This window comes from Ooceraea biroi, chromosome 6 (assembly GCF_003672135.1).
Source record: "Ooceraea biroi isolate clonal line C1 chromosome 6, Obir_v5.4, whole genome shotgun sequence".
Lineage (NCBI taxonomy): Eukaryota > Metazoa > Arthropoda > Insecta > Hymenoptera > Formicidae > Ooceraea > Ooceraea biroi.
This window is the reverse complement of record NC_039511.1, coordinates 1,069,726-1,090,450: the sequence shown is the minus strand read 5'-3', so window position 1 is coordinate 1,090,450 and position 20,725 is coordinate 1,069,726. Positions and strand designations below refer to the sequence as shown.

At 40.5% G+C, this 20,725-nt stretch overlaps 3 protein-coding genes and 1 long non-coding RNA gene across 7 annotated transcripts; 3 read left to right on the top strand and 1 right to left on the bottom strand.

The window, feature by feature from the left end:
- Positions 1 to 359: 359 nt before the first annotated feature.
- On the bottom strand, positions 360 to 5,070 carry LOC105276471 (very long-chain specific acyl-CoA dehydrogenase, mitochondrial). Its single transcript, XM_011334105.3, has 8 exons — positions 4,833 to 5,070; positions 3,448 to 3,652; positions 3,155 to 3,373; positions 2,566 to 2,994; positions 2,095 to 2,358; positions 1,560 to 1,916; positions 1,251 to 1,463; positions 360 to 1,003 (listed from the first exon to the last, which is right to left on the bottom strand). Exons 1-8 carry the CDS (start codon positions 4,919 to 4,921, stop codon positions 866 to 868), a joined length of 1,914 nt encoding a protein of 637 aa, XP_011332407.2. The 5' UTR covers positions 4,922 to 5,070; the 3' UTR covers positions 360 to 865.
- Positions 5,071 to 5,218: 148 nt separating this feature from the next.
- Positions 5,219 to 7,782, top strand: LOC105276470 (solute carrier family 25 member 51). Its single transcript, XM_011334104.3, has 3 exons — positions 5,219 to 5,414; positions 5,727 to 6,013; positions 6,102 to 7,782. Exons 2-3 carry the CDS (start codon positions 5,864 to 5,866, stop codon positions 6,810 to 6,812), a joined length of 861 nt encoding a protein of 286 aa, XP_011332406.1. The 5' UTR covers positions 5,219 to 5,414; positions 5,727 to 5,863; the 3' UTR covers positions 6,813 to 7,782.
- A 109-nt stretch (positions 7,783 to 7,891) lies between these two features.
- LOC105276473 (gamma-1-syntrophin) lies at positions 7,892 to 20,323 on the top strand. Of its 4 annotated transcripts, none has more exons than XM_011334108.3 (11): positions 7,892 to 8,343; positions 8,910 to 9,181; positions 13,864 to 13,968; positions 14,104 to 14,302; positions 14,840 to 14,965; positions 15,053 to 15,214; positions 15,639 to 15,823; positions 15,963 to 16,121; positions 16,215 to 16,439; positions 16,517 to 16,720; positions 16,996 to 20,323. In XM_011334108.3, the coding sequence occupies exons 2-11, from the start codon at positions 9,119 to 9,121 to the stop codon at positions 17,101 to 17,103; spliced, it is 1,536 nt and encodes a 511-aa protein (XP_011332410.1). In that variant the 5' UTR covers positions 7,892 to 8,343; positions 8,910 to 9,118; the 3' UTR covers positions 17,104 to 20,323. The 4 variants fall into 4 exon arrangements, with proteins under 4 accessions (XP_011332410.1, XP_011332409.1, XP_011332411.1 ...); XM_011334107.3 differs by having other exon boundaries at positions 7,892 to 8,478; XM_011334109.2 differs by having other exon boundaries at positions 7,892 to 9,181; positions 14,107 to 14,302.
- Positions 9,188 to 12,702, top strand: LOC105276472. Its single transcript, XR_893408.2, has 2 exons — positions 9,188 to 9,589; positions 9,745 to 12,702. It is a non-coding gene; the product is annotated as an uncharacterized LOC105276472 (long non-coding RNA).
- Positions 20,324 to 20,725: the final 402 nt, after the last annotated feature.

Below are 20,725 nucleotides of genomic sequence, written 5' to 3'. Positions count from 1 at the left end.
GGTAAAAAAAATTGTGCATCTTTATATTCGCATAATGTTGTGATATTGTTGAATTACGCTTTTAGGAAAACGAGCGATCGGTTACTATGATTGACTGTAGCTTCCCGTTTAATATTTTTTTTTCATGTGTTTCGTGCTGAAGAGTTTCTTTAAGTGGGAAAAGAAAGCTACGCGATAATATATTAATATTTTTAAATGTATATATGACGTAACACGATACACTTCTCCCATTTAAAGTCTTTCATTTAATTTATTATATAAAAGGTGACTTAACATCGTGTGATCGATTATTTCGATTATTTTGACGAAAAATGATGGATATATAACGAATAAACAGCATCTAAAAAGGAACGTCAAGTAGAATGTATAATTATTTATTTGGAATCATAATTTCGTGTAAAGGTATGAAAAGTATATTAAAAATACATAATTTTGTATTCACATGATATACCTTATACTTTACACCTTACAAGTGTTCTAATTGCATTGTTAATTGTTTTCTGAAAAATTGTTTCCTACACTGTACAAGCAACTTTCCGCGAAAAATATTTACAAGTATACCGCAAAAACGGACTTTTCAGTTTTGGCTAATTCTAGAAGTCGAATATTATCGATATCGTTCGTTTGACTTAACATACGTCATTTTGCGTAAAATTTGACCAGATTTAACGTATTAAATATAATGTACAAATATTTACTATTAATCTAAATATTCAACTTCTTTTAATTGATACTGCCTATTTAAATTACAAAACAAAATCAGCTTATCTTCTGTAACGAGAAAAATGATTTCTGTTGGTTTTCCAGTATCGATTATAAGTATCGTTAAAACATGGTTATCGTTTAAGTCGAGTTTACAGTGCCCTTAAAAATTCAGAGGATTTAATTGTACGCATCCACCGACGTCACACACGTTTTTCGAAATTTTGCTTAATTTACTGAAGACGTCCAATTGCTTGCCGGAACTGGTCTGCTGTAAATTGTACGCAACGCGGTCGGATGCCTGTAACAGATTAGATGCAAAGTGGTGACTTGTAATGTATTCACATTATCAAATATGATCGATTGAGAAAATAATTTTTGTTAATAATTTTTTCCCAAATATAAAAAGTATTTGTCCATAAGAAGCTATGAATTTACAAGAAAAATTATAAACAGATTATAGCGAATAACTCAAATGCTAGGGACAAGTGATTTTTTGCTAATAACGAATAGAAATATTTAAATAAAGTATACAAATGTATTTATACCTCTGCGCACCAAGTTTGTGCCATTAACAGCTCGTGTTCCGCGCTAGGTAGATTCTTATTCAACGACATGGTCGCCCTGCTCAGCACAACCGCCATGGTGTACGTGTCGAAGGCAGCCTGCGTGATCCTGTTGAGGACAAATTGTTCGTCGACGATGCCTCGTCCGTATTTAATAAGCACGGTCTCTATGGTTTGGCCAAAACTCTCCACGCTCTGCAATCACGACATTCTCTTTGTGCAAATCCGTTTTTCTACTTAATTTCTAAGATCTTGCAAGACCTCACGCTTATGTTATCAGTTAGTCCGTACCTTCGAGCAAAGCGCAGCGCTCTCCGTCAACCTCGGGTGAACCAAATTGCCAAAAGTGGCCGGTGATCTCAGGCCGATCGCTCTGGTCGCTCGCTTGGTGGCTTCCTCGACGATCACTCCTAAATTCGTAGTGGGATTTTTAAACGCCCTCTGCAGCTCCTTCAAGTGGCTGCCAGCGTATTGAATCCCGGTGAGCGCCACAAACAACCGCAGAATGTCGTTCGTTCCTTCGAAGATCCGGAATATGCGCAAGTCGCGCATCACACGCTCGAGGCCAGCTTCGGACATGAAGCCCATTCCGCCCATAGTTTGAATAGCCTCATCGCATACCCACCACGCGGACTCGGACGCAAAACACTGCAACGGAAAAAGATTTGTAGCATGTGTCAATAAATAGTTTACGATTGAAGGAGCGAAGAACTAATTATATAACATGACAAGACACGATTCTTTTTTACTACGTTCTTGCTGTCAAATAAAATTAACTGTCCGCAGAAAGATACGATATCTTTTAAGTGAACTGAGCGATAATTACTTTAGAAATAGCCGCTTCCAAGTGATAGTCCGTACTTCCGCTGTCCATGTTACCGGAGATCGCGTACGCGAGGGACTCGGTGACGTAGTGCAGCATCGACATACGCGCTATCTTTTCCTGTATGGTGCCGTAATTGTCCAGAGTACGGCCGAACTGCAGGCGCTGCGTTGCGTGACTCACGGCCTTGTGGATGCAGTAACGCATGGTGCCGGAAAGGGCCGCCGCCATACCGAATCTACCATTGTTCAGAATGTTCATGGCGATCTGGAATCAGTAAGATTGATGTATAATCGCACATTCAAATTTACGTTATTAATTAATTAGCACGGTTTGGAAAAAGTTTTATTATCTGCTATATTTATACACTAGGTAGACATAAAATATGCTTAATTAATATAAACATTAAACACGTGTCTTTAACTTATCTTTACTTTGATTTATGCAAAAAGATAAATATAGTTGATTCTCTACCTTGAAACCTTCTCCTTCTTTGCCAAGAAGATTCTCCGCGGGGACCTTGACATCTTCGAAAAACACTTCCGCTGTGTTGCTGCACTTAATACCCATCTTCTTCTCGGGCGGTCCGCTAGTGACACCGCCGAAACCCCTCTCGACGATGAAAGCGCCCATCCTGTTCTTCGTCTCGCCTGTATTCGGATCCGTGGTGGATATCTGCGCGAAGACGGTCAAAATGTCGGCGATACCGCCGTTCGAGATCCAGATCTTGCTGCCGTTGAGGACGTAGTGCGAGCCGTCCGCGGATTTCACCGCGCGCGTTCGTATTCGAGCGGCGTCCGAGCCGGCAGTTGGCTCCGTCAGGCAAAAGGCGGCAAACTCGCCGTTGGAAACTCGGGGCAGGTACTTGGCCTTTTGTTCTGGAGTGCCGAACAAAAGTATGCCCTGAAACAAGAGTATGAGACAGGTGTGAGACTCATCGCTGAAAAAAGGAAAAGAGAACAATGAGAAGGAACAAAGTGGCGTCATACATGTCCCAGAAGTCGATCGAAGTTGAAGAGGAAGGGAAGCAAATGCTGAAAAGAACTCTCAACCTAGCAATCACCTTAAATCCTATGCTCTGATGCGCGCCGAGCATGATACCGATACCCAGATCGTGGTAGCCGCATATCTCGACGATTCGGCTGTACTGGCTGTTGCACAATCCGAGTCCACCGAACTCCTGGGGTACTTGCAAGGCAAACGCACCCATTTCCCAGAGAGCGGCCGTCGTCTTCTCGTCCACGCATGCGTTCTGATCGTTCTTGACCGCGTCATTCACTTCCTGTAAGGAAAACATCACGTGTGAGCATCTCTGAAGACTAATTATACATAATGTATTCTTAAACAGTCGTTCACCTCGTAAAACTTCTCCACGGGATCCACGAGCATCTTTATCGTCTCGGTTTGCTCCTGGTTAAGCGGCTCCGGGAATGGACAGACTTGATTTAATTGCAACTGGCCACGGAAGAGATTCATGGTGAAGGATTGAGATTCCTTTCCAAGGGCATTCTTTTCGGATCTGTCTACTTCCGGCTTCGCTGCAGCTTGAGTCGCCAAACATCTGTGCATGTAAATTTGGTATTAAGTACAACTAAACATTTTGATTATATTGTTATTATATTGACAGTTTCTTCATCTTATCTACCTATAATTTTTTATAATTATATTTTCATATCTTTTTTGCTGTACAATGAAAAAGTGACAAACTTATTGCATATTCGATCTTCGAATATGTAATGTGCTTTAATCTATTCTGTTTTTAATGCATTGCATAATCTACGAACAACCAGTCAGCTTGGAATTTGTTAGACAATTATCAATCTTCCAATTAATAACGCATGTAGACATCAAATAATGACACATTACAGATAAACTATCATAGATAAGTAGAACGTACAAGACGTACAAGGTCGCAGAAAGACGTATAAAAGAGATATATGTGTATAAATAACGTGTTCACTTCTAGAAAGCAATATTAAGTCATACGTTTTATATCGAATTTGAGTTATTCAGGCAAAAAGATTCGCCTGAATAAAATTCCCGACATTTGTAATTTTACAAACAATGCAGCTGCAAAGACGTAGTACTTTCATCCGTAAGAAAATAGGCTAATCATCTTGATCAAACATTTCAGGATCATTGTGTATATGTTTCTAGGATGACGTATGAGTGCTTGACAGGTCTCGCGTACGACGCATGCATGTACATGTGCATGTATATATGAATGTGTACGGTTAGGAGGGCATAGTCCAAAGTCCAACACACGTAAACGACTGCATGTGCAACCAAAAATATCATTGATTATAAAATTGCGAACGTTTAAATCGCAACATACTGCATTTTATTAAACATTTTTATATGCTTAATGCGCAAATTGTAGAACGCAGTTGACGATTAAAGCCTGTTTTTATCCCGCCACAAGCACGCTCGGTATCGTAATGCGCACTCGATTCTGTCACGCTTCAGATCGGAACTTCAGGTCGGTAAACCACGAATTCAGATCCGATTGATTCGCAAAAAGCCAAATTATTTAATATCGTAATAATAAACACGCGCATTTAACATCAATGTGCGCGTGCCACGTCTTATTAGCTTGATTTGAAATCGACTTTCTCGTATTAATTTAGCCTTGGTTTATTATTGAGAGATCCAAGTCCAATAGGTAAATATAACCTCAGCTTGAAGTTCATCCGAACTTGGCAACAGATCGGCAACAGGAAGAACGTCAACGGAGACATTACCTGGGTAAGATCCAGGATTCCAAAGGTGTTTCAAGGGCTTTGTTCAGGTTCCTGGGGGCTGACGAGAAAGCTTTCGCGATACGGAGCATTGTTGCGGTTGTATCTGTTCCAGAACAATAATTCGCACTGATAACAATCAAATCTGTTACTGCAAATGACAATCGCTTTCACTTTGCCAGGTCGTGAGCGCGATAACCTCTCTCTCTCTCTCTCTCCAATACAGCTACCACAATCACGGACAGTCGTAAACTGGAAGTTTACGGATGCGATCTCTCTTTTTGTAAAAGAACAAGACGGTCTCCGCGCCACCTATCGCGGGCTACGATTGTGGCAAACTCTGATTGGCGGACACCGTTTATCTCTCGAATGGAATGTCTTTATTCTTCATGCGACGAGTCGAACGTCGATCAGCTGTGAGCAATATGGTGACGATTGTAGGTGACTGACATTACCGGTGATGATGATCGCGTGATTTAGCGAGTGCCGCGAGTAACCTCTCGGCACCGTTTCGACGATATCTGAAGCTTTTCCGGACAGCGCAGGTGTCCCAAAATTATGGGTTGAATAGTGAAAAGCGAACAAGTAGGTCTCAACTGGTCTCAACGATTGGCGCGCGAATATTATTGACACGTGACGTGTAAATTAGGTTATGTAATAAAATCGCGACTCACGCTGCTGCGAACGGAACGTTCGCTTAGTAACATAAATGCGCACTTCTCACTTCTCTGAATATATTAATTAAAACTATAAATTCGGGTATATCTTATTCAGAAACCTCAGATAATAATAATAAAATAATAAAAATCATTAAAAACAGTTGACGTTCGTTTATTAAATATTTTTAAAAAATAGCTGTTATCGCAAAGTCCAATGTACTTATTTACATTTTTTCAGGTAGAAGATGCGTAGTGTAATATGCTACACCCGCTAGTATCTTCGGACAGAGATAAACGCGCCTAAAGTTTAGATCAATTAGATACTTTTTTATTTCATGTATCTTCATTACTCTTGAAAATCACTATAATACTAATATGAGTAGTGACGTTGCGTCGGAGAAGCTCTCGTTGCATTCGGTCCTGAAACTCAACAGCAATGACTTCAAAGAATTCATCTGTGGATGGGGCGCCGCTGTCATCAATGTTAGCGTCACTTTTCCTGTTAACAAGGTCATATTCAGACAGGTATGTGCAACATGAGAGAGTAACGTTGAAAGCAAACTTTTACTCTGCGACAAAGTGTAAAATCGTTCTCATTGCATGCGTAACGCAGATTTTGGAAGGTGTGCCAGTGGGTGCTGCGGTAGGACAGATGTCACGGGAGGGGATACAGCTGCTCTATCGTGGTATTCTGCCGCCGCTCTGCCAAAAGACCCTGTCGCTCAGTCTGATGTTCAGCATCTACGAAGGGTGCAGGCAGAGGTTCTGCCTGCTGACGGGAAACGCTGTAGTGGCCAAGGTGCTGGCAGCTAACATAGCTGGTGCAGCGGAAGCTATCCTGATGCCGTTTGAAAGAGTGCAAACGCTGCTGCAGGACTGGCGCTACCACACCAAGTTCAAGAACACGTCGCACGCGTTCAGGTACCTGCTAACGAATTACGGGGTGACCGAGTGTTACCGCGGCATGGTTCCCATCATATGCAGAAACGGCCTGTCCAATCTGATGTTCTTCACGTTGCGCGACCAGTCGAAGGAATTGATGGGCACGCAGGAGACGCTCTTGACGAACTTCGTCAGCGGTGCCCTGATCGGTGGCTTCACCAGCACGGTGTTCTATCCGATGAACGTGATGAAGATACACATGCAGACGAAGATAGGCGGCAACTTTGAGAACCTCCTGGCTGTTACTCGCGAAGTATACATCTCCCGGGATCGAAGTTTGAGTTCATTTTACAAAGGCGTACACCTGAACTACATGCGGTCCTTTATCAGTTGGGGCGTGATAAACGCGGCGTACGATTTTTTGAAGGATATTATTTTTTAAGAGTGGTTGCTTCATAGGCACGGATGTATTTATTTTGTATTATATTTATTTAGAAAGTCATATTTTTCATAATGCTCCGCGCTTTGTATATAGTAGGTATTAAATGGTGATAGGAAACTTTATTTTTTATAAGGAGTAAGTGACGCGGCCGCGCACATTCTTCTGCTGTAAATACGCAGAATTGCACAGAAAAGAGTTAAGTATTATGTGTTCATGTAAGATTTAGCGTTATAATATATTTGAATAATATTAGCTCAATAACTCATTTTTTAAAAATCAAGATCAATAATCAAAGAAGGTTTTTGAATTATGTTAAATTTCTTTCTTATTTGTACAGGATAATTTTAGATGTAGGAAAAAGAATTTAGATGTGTGTAGATATATAGATATATGTAATTAATAACGTCATGAAATTATTGATAATTTAACTTTCCCTTTGTATAAATATGTGAGAAGAATTTATACTTGTTTAAATATGTACAATTTAAAGATGGATAATTATTCCAATGGGGAACAAATATGATTAAATGAATAGATAAACAACTTGCCTGAAATTATGTGCAAAATACCATTTAGAGATTGTTACAATAAAACTCCTGTATATTTTGTTTATTCTATTACATCAATATATAAATTGTATATAATTAAATCATGTAAAAATATTTCATGGGAACTGTCTGAATGTTTAGTCTTTGGAATTAGACAACTTATGATAGTTAATATATAACATTATGTCACAAATAATTTGAATAATTTCGAAATAGGGAATGTTTTATATTAAAAACAATTTACATGTGATATTATATAAAGTGAAAACGTCACGAAGATTTCCCTCGTATTAAAATGTCTGCAGATATTGAATGAAATTTGTTATCTGTTATATACGTTCATGTATGTATTATAATATGTATTGTGATAAAACATGAAAATGTCAAACGAATAGAAAATGTTAAAATTATATATAATTTCGTAATTTCGAAGTAATATTTCTTTGTAACTTGGACTTGGCCAATATTCCTTAACACTTTTGAATTTCCCGCCGCACAAGAACGGGCTCAAATGCTTGGCTTTTCCTGGGGCTCTTCTAGGGAAAAGGTCTGGTTTGCATCTGAACCAAGTAAAATCTTTTTTCAAATTTTAAATATTCAGAGTTTTGCAAAGTACATACTTCGCAGCAAGTCGATGGAAAAACATATAGCATCAACGTGAAGTTAGCTATGGGAGCAACAGTCCCTAGATCTGCAGCTGTGCGAGCGCAGCAACGAGGGCTTATGCGCGGAACCTCGCGTAAATCGATGCGCGCCGCAGCTCTCGGGGCCGCACGATACGTATATACATAAAATATATCTATACATATATATATATATGTACGCGCCGGCCGATTCTTGCATACATATCTAGCTCGCCCCCGCTGTCTGGCTCGCGTTTTCGACCGCTCGAGAGCGTCGCATCGTGTCGCGCTAATCCCGAGTGCACCAACGTCACTTAGCTGAAATCTTTCGCCTAACCGATTCCCGACCGCATTGCATAGGTAGGAGTCGCGAGGTAGAGCCGACGATCTCTGGACCCGCGGTCAGTCGACTCCGCGTATCTCCGCGGTGCTGAAGTTGCTTCTGTGAAGTTGTTCGTCTCTTAGTTACGGGAAACCGGCGTTATCAGTTCCAGTGTGAGTTCAGTTCCTCGAGTCGCACGCAGCACACGAACGACGATATACTATCACGTTGAGACCGCGTTGCGAGGAGTCGCAGGTCGATTTAATCGCGCCGAGTTCTCTCAATTTCCGCTGCCGCGGGGAAGCGACCTTGATGCGAGTTGGAATAAAGAGGACAGCGAGATGTAACATTCTACTGAATTAAACGTTTTTATTACACTCGCAGCTCGTTTTAACTCGCGACGAGAATCGTACGTGACGATGAAACGGCTGTAAGAATGATTTTCATCCCGTCGGCATTGGAAACCTGAAGAGGACCGGTGACGATTTCTAAAAGACCGGTGCCTGTCGCGACAACGTCGCGAATTAGCCGCGAGTCTCACCGATCTCTCGCCTCATCTCGTTCCGTCTCGCGTCTAACTTCGCGCCGGTTGCTTGTCACGCAGGGGGAGCGCAATGAAGGGCCGCCGTCGTGCTACCATAGTAAGGTACAGTCCGTCACCGGGACCGTGGGACTCGCGATAGTGTGGTGCTCGCCGATGTCGGTGACTCTCTCGTCGCGGGCCTCTTGTCCGAGGCTACCAGCAGTAGCAGCGCGAGTCCTCGCGGATACGTCAGGGCGGATACGTCACCTCATTAATCGCGGACGAGAATAATGAGAATCAACGCGACGAAGATGAGCACTCCGATCGAGGAGAAGATTGACCAGAAGCTGAAGGTAAGCGCGCGTGCATGGATTCGCAGGATTGAGAAAAGGGCCAACGTGATCTTTCTCGATCCTCGGTGATCAATAACCTCGCACCCTCGTGCTCGCGAGCACTCAGCGGCATACCCAGGATATTGATGCACTCGCGGCACGGCGTCAAGTATGCACGCTCTGAAGTCGCTCATAGTCGCGTATTAGTTCGATATGATTGCTGCTCTGATGAACCTTCCGAAGTTCGAACCACCGTTCGAACTTTTCAAATAGCCCGATGAGGATCGGATCGAATGAGAGCTCGTGCGGAATAAATCGATACACCGATTCCGAGGAGCGACTTGCAGATACCCCCCGGCCGTTGGTACTTTCTGGCAGCCGAATTAAGTGCAGCCGAACCAAGGTCTTCAAGCTTACATCTTATCTTTCGTACGTATCTTTCGCGTTAATTCCTAATTATGTCCAATTTCGAGTTTCGTCCGCTTAATATTGCATATCAAGGATGAGATATGTATAAGGACGAGACGGTGCCGTCGTTTCGTATGCTGTCATCGATAGCGCGATCTCGTCTTATTCGGTTTCAGATTCCAGATCAGTCCCATCTCGGTTCGGCTTTTGGTTATTCAGCACGAGCGGATTCTCATTCGGCGTTAATCATAGATTGCAGTCACGGCGACGTTTACCGCTAGACGCTAGCTAGCGTCTGTGCGGACCTGGTCTTGTATTTTCTGCATACGATAAGAGCGAATGAAAGGTCAGAGGAGGAGCCGTATAAGCGACTGCACGGTGCACTTTAGTCGGGTCGCGTTGCACGTAATTCGCAACGGCCTGCTCATTACTGCGAGCAGTAATCCACTCCGGGCGGATGCACGCGGATACATACCGATGAAGCGATATTAGAATACATATATACAATTCCAGTGGAGGGCATGATACATTCACGTACACGGGGCGTACAATTTCAAAATGATTGGAACTCCGGCGGAGGCTTTCATCAGCAGTTTCCCGGGAAATAGCGCAGGAACAGTTACGTACAGTTCGAGAAGCAAAAAATTCTACCCTTTCACAATTGTCTCCTTCGCTGGAAAAAAAGGAGAGCCGCGTTTTCTCCGCAGTTTTTGGGAAACAAAAGCGAAACGCTGAGAACGCGAGATTCAATTTTATTTCTGAATGTAATCTAAATGAATTCGGAAGCTTTTCGATTTGCAGCCGAGGCTCGCCAGGTCCTCGGACCTGGAGCTTTTTCCGGGCGAGTACTCATCCTCGGTCGATGCATCTCGTAACTTCTGTTCCCCCTTGCCCCCGCACGTTCCTCTACTCGTCGGTGCGTTTTATCATCGCGATGAAATTCTCGGAGCGACAGGTGCATGAAATGTTTTTTGATCGACCGGCGTAACGTCGTTAATCTTCCGTAAACGGCCCAACAATCCGCCGATTGCCGGGAAATATCGAGGAAAGTTTCACCGGCACGTGCCGCATTTTTGTTTTATCGTTCTCACGCGAGATTTCCTTCGGAATCAATCGTGCGACCGAGTTGACTTTTCGTTTCCACCCTTTAAAATAGTGATATCGTATAGCTAGCATAGGTAGCGACAATCTATACCTAACTAGGATCAACGCCGGCCGATATTGGCAGAATCGACCCATTGCGGTCCGTTCTCATAAACGCTGGTTAAAGATAACTAAAGTTGAAACGATTCTGTGTCCCCCTTTCTACACGTAGAACTAAAGAAAGCAAAGTTGGTTATAATCCCAGTTGATCTTAACGAATACTTGTGCAGACCTATGCGTTGAAATTGCCTATTTTGAGGGGTTTCACTACCGTTGGATACATACTCTGCTCTTTTTATAGCTGGAAATTTCAAACAACGCAACAACACTTGTCTTCGCTCAAAAGTTTTATTTTTTGCTCGGACAGATGTTCTCTTGCTCGCTGCACATTAGTACATTTGATATTTCGGTGGTAATGTAATTTTGCGTGTGTGTAAATTATTTTTATATTAACAATGTGTATTATATAGTATTGATTCAATCCAGTGATACGACGACGCATCATACGACGACGCGCGTCATAAAATTCGTTTTTCTCTCCGCAAAAATTACAGTTTTATTGGACGAGCGATTTTATGGGAGCTATAATAATACAAAATACAATAGTTTGCTACGTCGCAATAAAGTTCGCAATAAAGTAACCACGTAACGAGAGTTCGGTATCTGTTTACAAAAAAAAGGTCAGATGACATCGATCATTTTCACGTTTGCGCTTTCCGAGCATTAAAAGTTGTTACAGAAAAGCCTGTGGAAATAAGAGAACTGTAACATATAATTCAATGATATCCTGCACGTTGCAAATTTATAGGACGCTCCGGAAAACGTACGCTGTGATAACGCGATACGGGTAATCTCTGTCGAAATTAAAGACGCACACGTTTTCGCCATTAAATTTCATATTCGGCTGAAAATTAATGTGCAAAATTTTATGAAAAAGATTAAAACATCAATGTTAAATCGTATAAAATGTTATTTTGTATTGGTTACGAGATGCAGAGTGTAAAAGTTCTGAGAGACCAAGTTCTCTCTCCTTTAGAATATGCGAGCGCTTTTAGGATATGTGATATATACGCAGCCTCATGGCTTGCATCGGAACATTTCGCGGAAAATGCATTTGACAGATTTCACGTAACGTAAGTTGATTTCAGTGTAACGTGACGTTTATCAATACTTTGAGAGCTCGTTTGCATATTTCGACGGAGACTTGGTACCACGGTTCAACGTTCTAATAATTATTGATTGATATCAGATTAATTGGAACGGGCAGATTGTTAACGACGATGAATCACGAGTGCGCCAACGTTCGTCCGTCTACCAAAAATGTTATAAATGTGACGTTATAAATGTGTAAGGGGGTCACTTGAGAAAATCCACGAAAATACTGTCCCCGTTCCGTTTTACGGATTTAACGATCCGGAAATCTCATTTGCGTTCACTTGATATACTATGTCGAATCAGCCAATTTAGCTGCTGTTTGGGATTTTTGCGATCAATCGGCTACAATTTTCTTTGACGCACGTGGCATCGATTCGTGTTCGCTTCAACGTAAAAAACAGACGTTATTTACTTCTTTTGTGGACGGAATTAGATTTTTACGTGTGTGACACATAAATTGTCGTGAAATGAATTCACGTCATAAACTCTGTCTATATTTTACTTTTGATTTCATGTTTTTCGTATCCCAATTTCTATATCCAGAATACACATTCCAGAATAGCGCTGCAATAATTTTTCGTACGGCCACTGTTGTCGCGCACTGAAATTTGTTTATTATTTATGCTTTCGCAAAATTAGTCTACTTGGGTTTAGTACATTGATTGCATAACATGTTTTCGTTCAGACGGGTATTTCAGTTAACTAATGGAACAATAAGTAATGGAGTATTCACGAATTATATATAGATATAAGAGACGCAATTATATACAAAACAGTACGAAAATATATGTATTATACAAAGAGCTGCTCGTGTGCTGTACTGAATAACATCATCCTGAAGAAAGAAGCACTTCTTATTTAATTTTAGATTCATTTTAAAGATTTATCGGTTTAAGGATAAGTTGAGGAAAGGCATTTAATTAAGAATTGATAGAAAATAGTAGAAAATAACGATATTTGCGACAATCGACTGTGTTCACGGTTTTCACTGTAGAAAATCAATTCGGAATTGATCAAAGGACTCGTAGATAAAAGGTAGGTCGCTGAAACATTATGTATATACGTTGGAAACGTCTGTAAATGCCAACGGCTCATTAATTATTTGCTTATTTTTCTTTCCATCGCTTATAGCTGTCATCGCCGAGAGAAGGATTTCAGAATTGGATCGCGGCCGAATAATTCAGGGTGCCTGTACGTTTCAAGAAAGGGAGATCGATTAATTAAACAGAACGAACGCGCCGTCGTCGTTACGTTACTTGAAAAACTCACAGTGGATATTTGCATATCGAGCACGAGCGATGCGGTCACTGTCAAACCAGACGGCAAATTAACGAATGCGAATTAATTCCTACCGACCTATTGCGGTTTTGCGAGTTAAACGTAATGAATGGATCGTATCGCATAGCGGTCAACCAACGAACAGCGGATAATGTAATAACAATAATTCTGTTTGAAATAATTAGGAGTGCAACCCAATTAAACGCGAGTAATTTGCAATTAAAAATTTACTATCCGGTTGAAACGTTCATATATATGGCTGTCATATATAAATGCATGTTTGCCCGTGTACTGACTTTGTTCGACTTAATCAATCGATATGCAGAGTACTCATTAACATCGGCACCAGTGCTTAACACAGCATCGACGGCGCGCGTCTTTTCTCCTTTAATCTTTGTACTACTTCCGCACAGGATATCGCTGCTGAGAATTCTAAAATAACTTTTATTCTCTCTTTAGTCCCGTGGGTTTTTATCTTGCGCTCTTCCACCTCAATTCCGCGTTTCAAATGTAAAACTCTTTGTGCTAAATAAAAACATGGAGAATGATGAATACCGTATTGTTTCCAGAGCTCGTACACAAAAATGTGCATCTTTGATAAATTATTCTGTTGTTCTTCCTTCTGCGTATATTTACCTTTTGCGTTTTATTTCAAGCGAATGTAATGATCACAAATTATCACATTTCCATTATATTTTTATTGTTTTTGTTATTGACAGGTGCGGACGGGGATGGTGACAGTCAGCGATGGGAAAAGCAAACCCGTCCCGATGCGTTTGCATTTGTCCATGGAGGTGCTGAAACTCCAACGAGAGGATCTAGAGGTAAAAGTGTCTTTCGATGGTAGCATTATTTATTTCTACCGATGAATAATAATGTTTAACTGTCGAGTTGGTATACGGTGCTTTATCGATCGCACGGGCGTCGTGGGATGTATCAAAGACAAGAGTACATTTTAGCAGGCAGCGAATCACAATAAGCCGCCTCTCGATGCTAAGGAACGCATGGTGCAGATCACCAGGCAGAAGGTTGGTGGTTTAGGGCTAAGCATAAAGGGTGGAGCGGAACATAAGCTTCCAGTACTCATATCGAGAATCTACAAGAGTCAGGCGGCTGATCAATGCGGCCAGCTTTTTGTAGGAGACGCAATTATCAAAGGTAACGACACAATCATGTATACGTTATTCTCACAGTTAATACACGTATTTGTTGTACGATCGAAATTCTTATCTGAGACATAGTAATTCATTTTTTTACGCATTGCATATTTTTCTCAATTTAATAATGATAAATTTTTCTCAATAAAATAATGATAAATGTCTGGCAATTCTGTGTTCTACGTGATTTATTATGTATGGTATTACGTTTTGCCCTGATTCTGTCTCGAATTAAATTATTTTAATCAAAACAAATAATATCATGTATTAATACTCATCGTTAATATTCATCTCGTTATTTGCGCCGCTTGTGGTGACATGACATGGGACAGTTTCTCGCGATACAGTCGAACAGTACTCTGTACAGTTAATAGGTATCGATTTAATTGCCGACTTCTGCCAATGCTCGCGCCTACTCTAATGAAAGTCGACATCGGTGTCGCTCTGTGTACTTGAAACAATCTACCGCGTGTCGCTCTTTGTTTACGAGACTAGAGAATTTATTAAATTACATAATTCACGTTCCATGATCTCGCAGTGAACGGGGAGTACATCACGGCATGCAACCACGATGATGCCGTCAACATTTTGAGAAACGCCGGTGACATAGTCGTCCTTACGGTCAAGCATTATCGAGCGGCCAAGCCGTTTCTACAAAAGAACGGTACGGTGTGACGGACTTCGCGTATTATCACAAAAATCTAGCCGCAACGGGAGCGTGTCATGCACTGATGTACTTGTAACTCAACAGAGAAGGAAGACAAGCTGGACAACGTTGCCAATGGCACGGCGGAAGATGGATGGATATCGCCTAGCCGACAAGGGAGCAGCCCCAGGTGCGGTCACAGTCGGCAGAGTTCGAACGCATCTTCCAGTTCGATGCAATACAAGAGATGGGTGGACGTGATCACAGGTAACCGTGTCCGTTGAAATAACGATTAGTCAAAATCCGATATGTGCATATATATCCAAATTTGTATTTTGCTTTTAGTGCCGAGTGCTACATTTATCCATATTTATGCATTTAGCACTGTACACATCCGTTTTACTCCCGAGCATCATTCATCCTATATATTTGAAATGTACTTTGGTACGAGTAAAGCTATTAAATATAAAAGATACCGTGTGTGCGCTGCATATGTTTATGTATGCGTGAAAGGATACATGAAATAAAAAATAAAATGTGAACAAGAGTTACGTGCGACTCGATATTCATACGTGTCAAGTGATATTTATTTCTCGAGCTGAGGATATCGATTAGCGCCGGTTTAAGGATACAAATATAGACGTATACGAGGATTCTATCCGTGTGATATGATTAACGTGACTCTTTTCAGTCCCGTTAATGATGGCGTACGTGACGAGATATATATTCGGCACCGACAAGCTCAGGAGGAACGCGTTCGAAGTGAGAGGACTTAACGGCGCGCGCACAGGGGTGATACATTGCGACGACAGTGCTATCCTCAGTCAATGGTTAAAATATATAACGGATAACATTACGGGATTGACACACTTGCAGGTGACGCAAATTATACATGATCGATCGTAACGTGTTGTATCGCGCCTGTTTCCTATATTCCGTATTGTTTCAATAATTAACTAACCGCGGTAATCAACCAGCGCTCGTGCGAATAAATTGAGCTCGAATTCAATTTCAGATGAAGCTGTACAATCGCAATTTCGGAGTGGGCGAGCGCATCGAGTACATGGGCTGGGTGAACGAGGCGGTGAGCAACAGCAATCAGCCGTGGCAGAGCTACAGACCAAGATTCCTAGCTCTGAAAGGACCGGATCTGCTACTGTTCGAGACACCGCCTGTGCGTAAAAGACTTGTATATATATTTTATTTCGTTCGCTTTGGCCCTCGAAAGCCAGGAATCGCGTCGAATCGTTCTTGTCGTTGCTTCCAGTGCAACATAGGCGACTGGTCACGCTGCGCGTTGACTTTCAAAGTGTACCAGACGATGTTTCGCGTGATGCGCGAGTCGGAGAACGTGGATGAGCGGCAGCACTGCTTCCTGGCGCAGAGCCCCGGGAAGCCACCGCGTTACCTGAGCGTAGAGACCAGACAAGAGCTCCTGCGGGTCGAGGCGGCGTGGCACACCGCTATATGTTCAGCTGTCACGTATTTGAAGGTACATGATGATTCCTGCGATACACTTTCGCGACGCGGCACTCGCGGCATCTTCCATGTCTCTTCTATCTCCTGCAGAGCAAGACCTTCCCGGTGACGTTCAACAGTAGGAGCGCCGGTCTGACGTTGGAATGGACGCAAGGATTCACGTTGTCGTACGAGGGAATCGGTGAGATCGCGTGGCGTTACAAGTTCTCGCAACTGAGAGGATCCAGTGACGACGGCAAGAGCAGGCTTAAGTTGCACTTCCAAGAACCGGACAGCATCGCTATCGAAACGAAGGTAAACGCAAATTTTGCTAAGAGAGATTTTACACCGAGAGATTCGCCACAGCACAATTTGACCCATTTTTTCCGGAAATTGATTCGAATAATTTTATATGAATCTAAATATGTAATAATTTAGATTCTCACACGTATAGATACTCACACACGAATCGGAGAATTAATTTTTGTCCGAGAGTTTCGGAAAAGTGGGTTAAAAGCCAGTGCCGCATGCAATCTTTCAATCTTTTATAGTGCGGGATGTGTATTTACATTTTACATACCTTTCGACAGGAATTGGAGTGTTCCCAGTTGCAAAACTTGTTGTTCTGTATGCATGCGTTTCTCACCGCGAAGGTGGCCGCGGTAGACCCCACGTTTTTAACGTCGACCACTCCGTAAAGAGAGATTAATATAAGAGTCGTAATATTAAGTCGTTCAAGCCGACGAGAATCACCAAGTGGATCACTTTTGTGTTCTGTTGTCGTTCTACGGACGGACCGGATGGAGCGTCTACGCTGAATATTCGCCGGCAGCGAGAGAGGAAAACGGGCGTAAGGAGAGAATGGCGGAAGCGACAGAGACTAGTCAATATATCCAAAAGGTATTTTTATTGTTTACATATAAAAAAGAATCACCAAGCGGTACTACTCATCCTACCAAGCCAATTTCACTAGTACGTATGTGAACCTAACGGCTATCATAGTATTGTACGCAACTAGGTAACAATTCCCGCGAGAGGGTTTGTAGGATCGGCAGCGTACATTTATGGATGATTGCGATTACGTTATCCGCCTTTGCTACAAGTATTTCTCCTTTTTTCGAATCTTTTGAGAAACCGTTATAACGCAAACAATTGTATATTTAGTATGCATCAATTGCATCGGATGTATTTTAGTTGCATTTTCGTGCAAAGTGTATTTCCTGTGTATTTCGCAACCATCTCGGTTGAATTGTAGAGCTTGCGAGAGCCGATGTACATGGCGATGCATAATAATAATTTTTTAATTTTCGATAAACGGCAAATGATTCTTAGCTTTAGTCGTAACGAATTCTTCGTATACAGTTATGCATTGTATTGTGTACCATACATATATATCAGGTGCCTTAAAAACCATGAACAAGAAGTAGCTAAATTTTAAAGGAGGCATCAAATTTCCGTTTCTCGTCGGAGGAGGATCATTATGCATTCATGTATTTAGAGAGTATATCTCGCGCGATACAGAAAGGAAACAAGTTGCAATTCAGTAAAGAGAATTTAGAATTTGCAAATTCTTTAATGCTTTCGATGCGCGTGGTTGAATTGAGAAGCGGTATATTGATTCGTCCATGCGATGAAACAGGTCGAAGTAACAATTACAGTCCTGTAGCAATAAATCTGTAATCTGTATAATTAGACGGCTCACACACTCGAACGTAACGCGTTGGATATTGAAATGATTTATTTAACGGCGCAGTATTATCGATGGGGGCAGCAAATTCTGCAGATTAATTGCAATTATTATTAGCGTAGAACTATGATTATTCAACATCGCATCAACATTGTCCGTATTTCTCAGCACCGGGAGTAACAATTACGTCTCACTGTTCGTTTGACTTACGATTCATGACAAATTCGTCTGTATCGATAATTCTGATCGTGAGAGAACGTCGGAAGCTTATTTGATACGTAATGGATACATATGCATATATGATATGCATATATATATATATATATATATATATATATATATATATATATATGAATGTCATGTTTCGACAGCTCGACAGGTCTATGGTGTCTTTAAATATATCAATTATCTCTTTCCAATCACTAGCTATAGCGATATAGAGTTAACACACGACATATATTAATATGAGTATCTTGTCGGTTCGCAATTATATTTAAAGCAATAAATCCATAATGAAAACGAACAATTAGAGAAAAATGATAAGAGAGAAAGTAGGATATACATATACATATACATAATAAGAGAACTGCATACTCTAATTATAAAACAAGAGAAGTATGACAAGAAATTTATCGGTAGCATCTTCGCGAGGACGTTGCACGTTCTCCAATGTACGCCTAATCGTTCTTTCGTTTCTCACATGTAAGACGGTATAAAGCTAATTTTAACTTCGAGGAGACTGTCGTGGAGCTCTTTGATCTCCATCGCGTCACACGAGAGTCTCCGGTTACTCGTAGAAAGTGCCTACAAAGTAACGTAGAGGAAATGTAAAAACAAAATTCGCTTTTCGGTTATTATCGTAGCGTGCGCAATGTCGATTGTACTTTTCTAGTCTATGCAAAAATGTCAGGCTGTTTTTACTATGCGCTGTACTATGGTCAGGGGATTTGATATGGGTTTAAGTATTGGGTTTCAAAGTACCGGAAAAAAGAAAAATGCCATTTTCCTTTTTTATAAATTCGTCACATGACTGTTTGTTATTTGAAAAGATACTTTGGTTTATACATTTCCGAACATCATTCACGATCGATATAACAGATATATTATAGTATTAAAATAAGAATTAAATAATATCCGATCTCTTAGATTTAAGTACAGAGCAATATTCGATAACCGAAGCCCTGTTTTATTAATTCAGATTTGTGTTTCAAGTAGTTCCAGCGAAATTAGATTTTATGATATACGTGGAAATTGTTTATTATCGGAATCTTTATGGGAAAATTATTTGTTACTGCTTGTTCATTTTTATTCTTTGAGATAGAATATATTGACATATCAAATTAGAATTTAAAAATGTATATTAGGATAAATTTTGATTAAGATTACTCGAGAAACCAAATATAGTTTATTTGCATTTTTGATATTTCGTTTGCGAAAACTTTTGATCTTTAACATTACGTGTTTGTATTACATCGTACATTCTCTGTGCTTAAAGTCGGAAGAATTATCAAGAACTGCACAATTATATATTATATAAGTAAGTTATAATTAAGAAAGAATGGAATGAAGCTGAGAAAATCTAAAAGAAGCCTAGACTATAATTATTCATCGAAAACTACAGGTTGTTCTAGTGGACTGTTAAAGAATCTTTAATATTCTAGCGTATTGTGCATACTGTATTACACACAACTTGAACAAATTAATTAAATAGGATAATTTATCGTGCATATTATATTTATCGAACCAAGTATCTTTTTCATTTGGACTAATCCATATAAATAAATTTTGTGAATATTAATTTATCGAATTTTCTATCTATGTATTAATGAACGTACTGCGTTTGAATTTATCTATACGAATCTCCAAATTCAGCTCATTCCATATAAGTTACACAATACAATAGTTGTATATAGCGTACTTTGGCCACGAAAATTCGCTAAATATTTAATTAATTAGTTTTACGCGAATATTCGCGATTCCGCATCCCGTTTTCGCTTTGATATATAATAATCAAATTAATTCTAATTTGATATCCGACATATAATAATTCATTAAATTAATTAATCGTTCTCTTTTATGCCAATCTATGCACGCTCATGCGGGATGGAAGAGCGAACTCGCGACGCCAGCTAACATTAACATCTTATATCTCGAAATATAGTTTATCTGTTATAATGTCTATCCCCCATTGACAATATGTTCCAAAATATATCATTGTTAGAAGTTACAAATCTGGTTGTTTTAACTATCCATCAAGTTTTCTTTGTGGTATTGTAGTCATTATTAACACACATGTCGTATATTGTTGTAACTCATTATTTAGAAAATACCTTTTTATTTAAAACTGTCTGAAACATTTTGTTAACGAGTTGTTTTTAACAATTTAATAAACTACATAATTTAAAACTGAGCGCCTGTGAAATGGCAACCCGTCATACATAGAAGCTGGACGGATTGGCCTTTTTACAGGTGTCTTTTTTTGTAACTAGATATATTACGCGAAATTCTGATTGGCTGCTCCGGATCTACCTTTGGGACATTCGTCACAGCACTGTAGAGTAAACATGAACTACCCTGCGCCTCTTTGTTATATTTATCATACATGCTATATACATGTTCGATCTCGCTCCAAA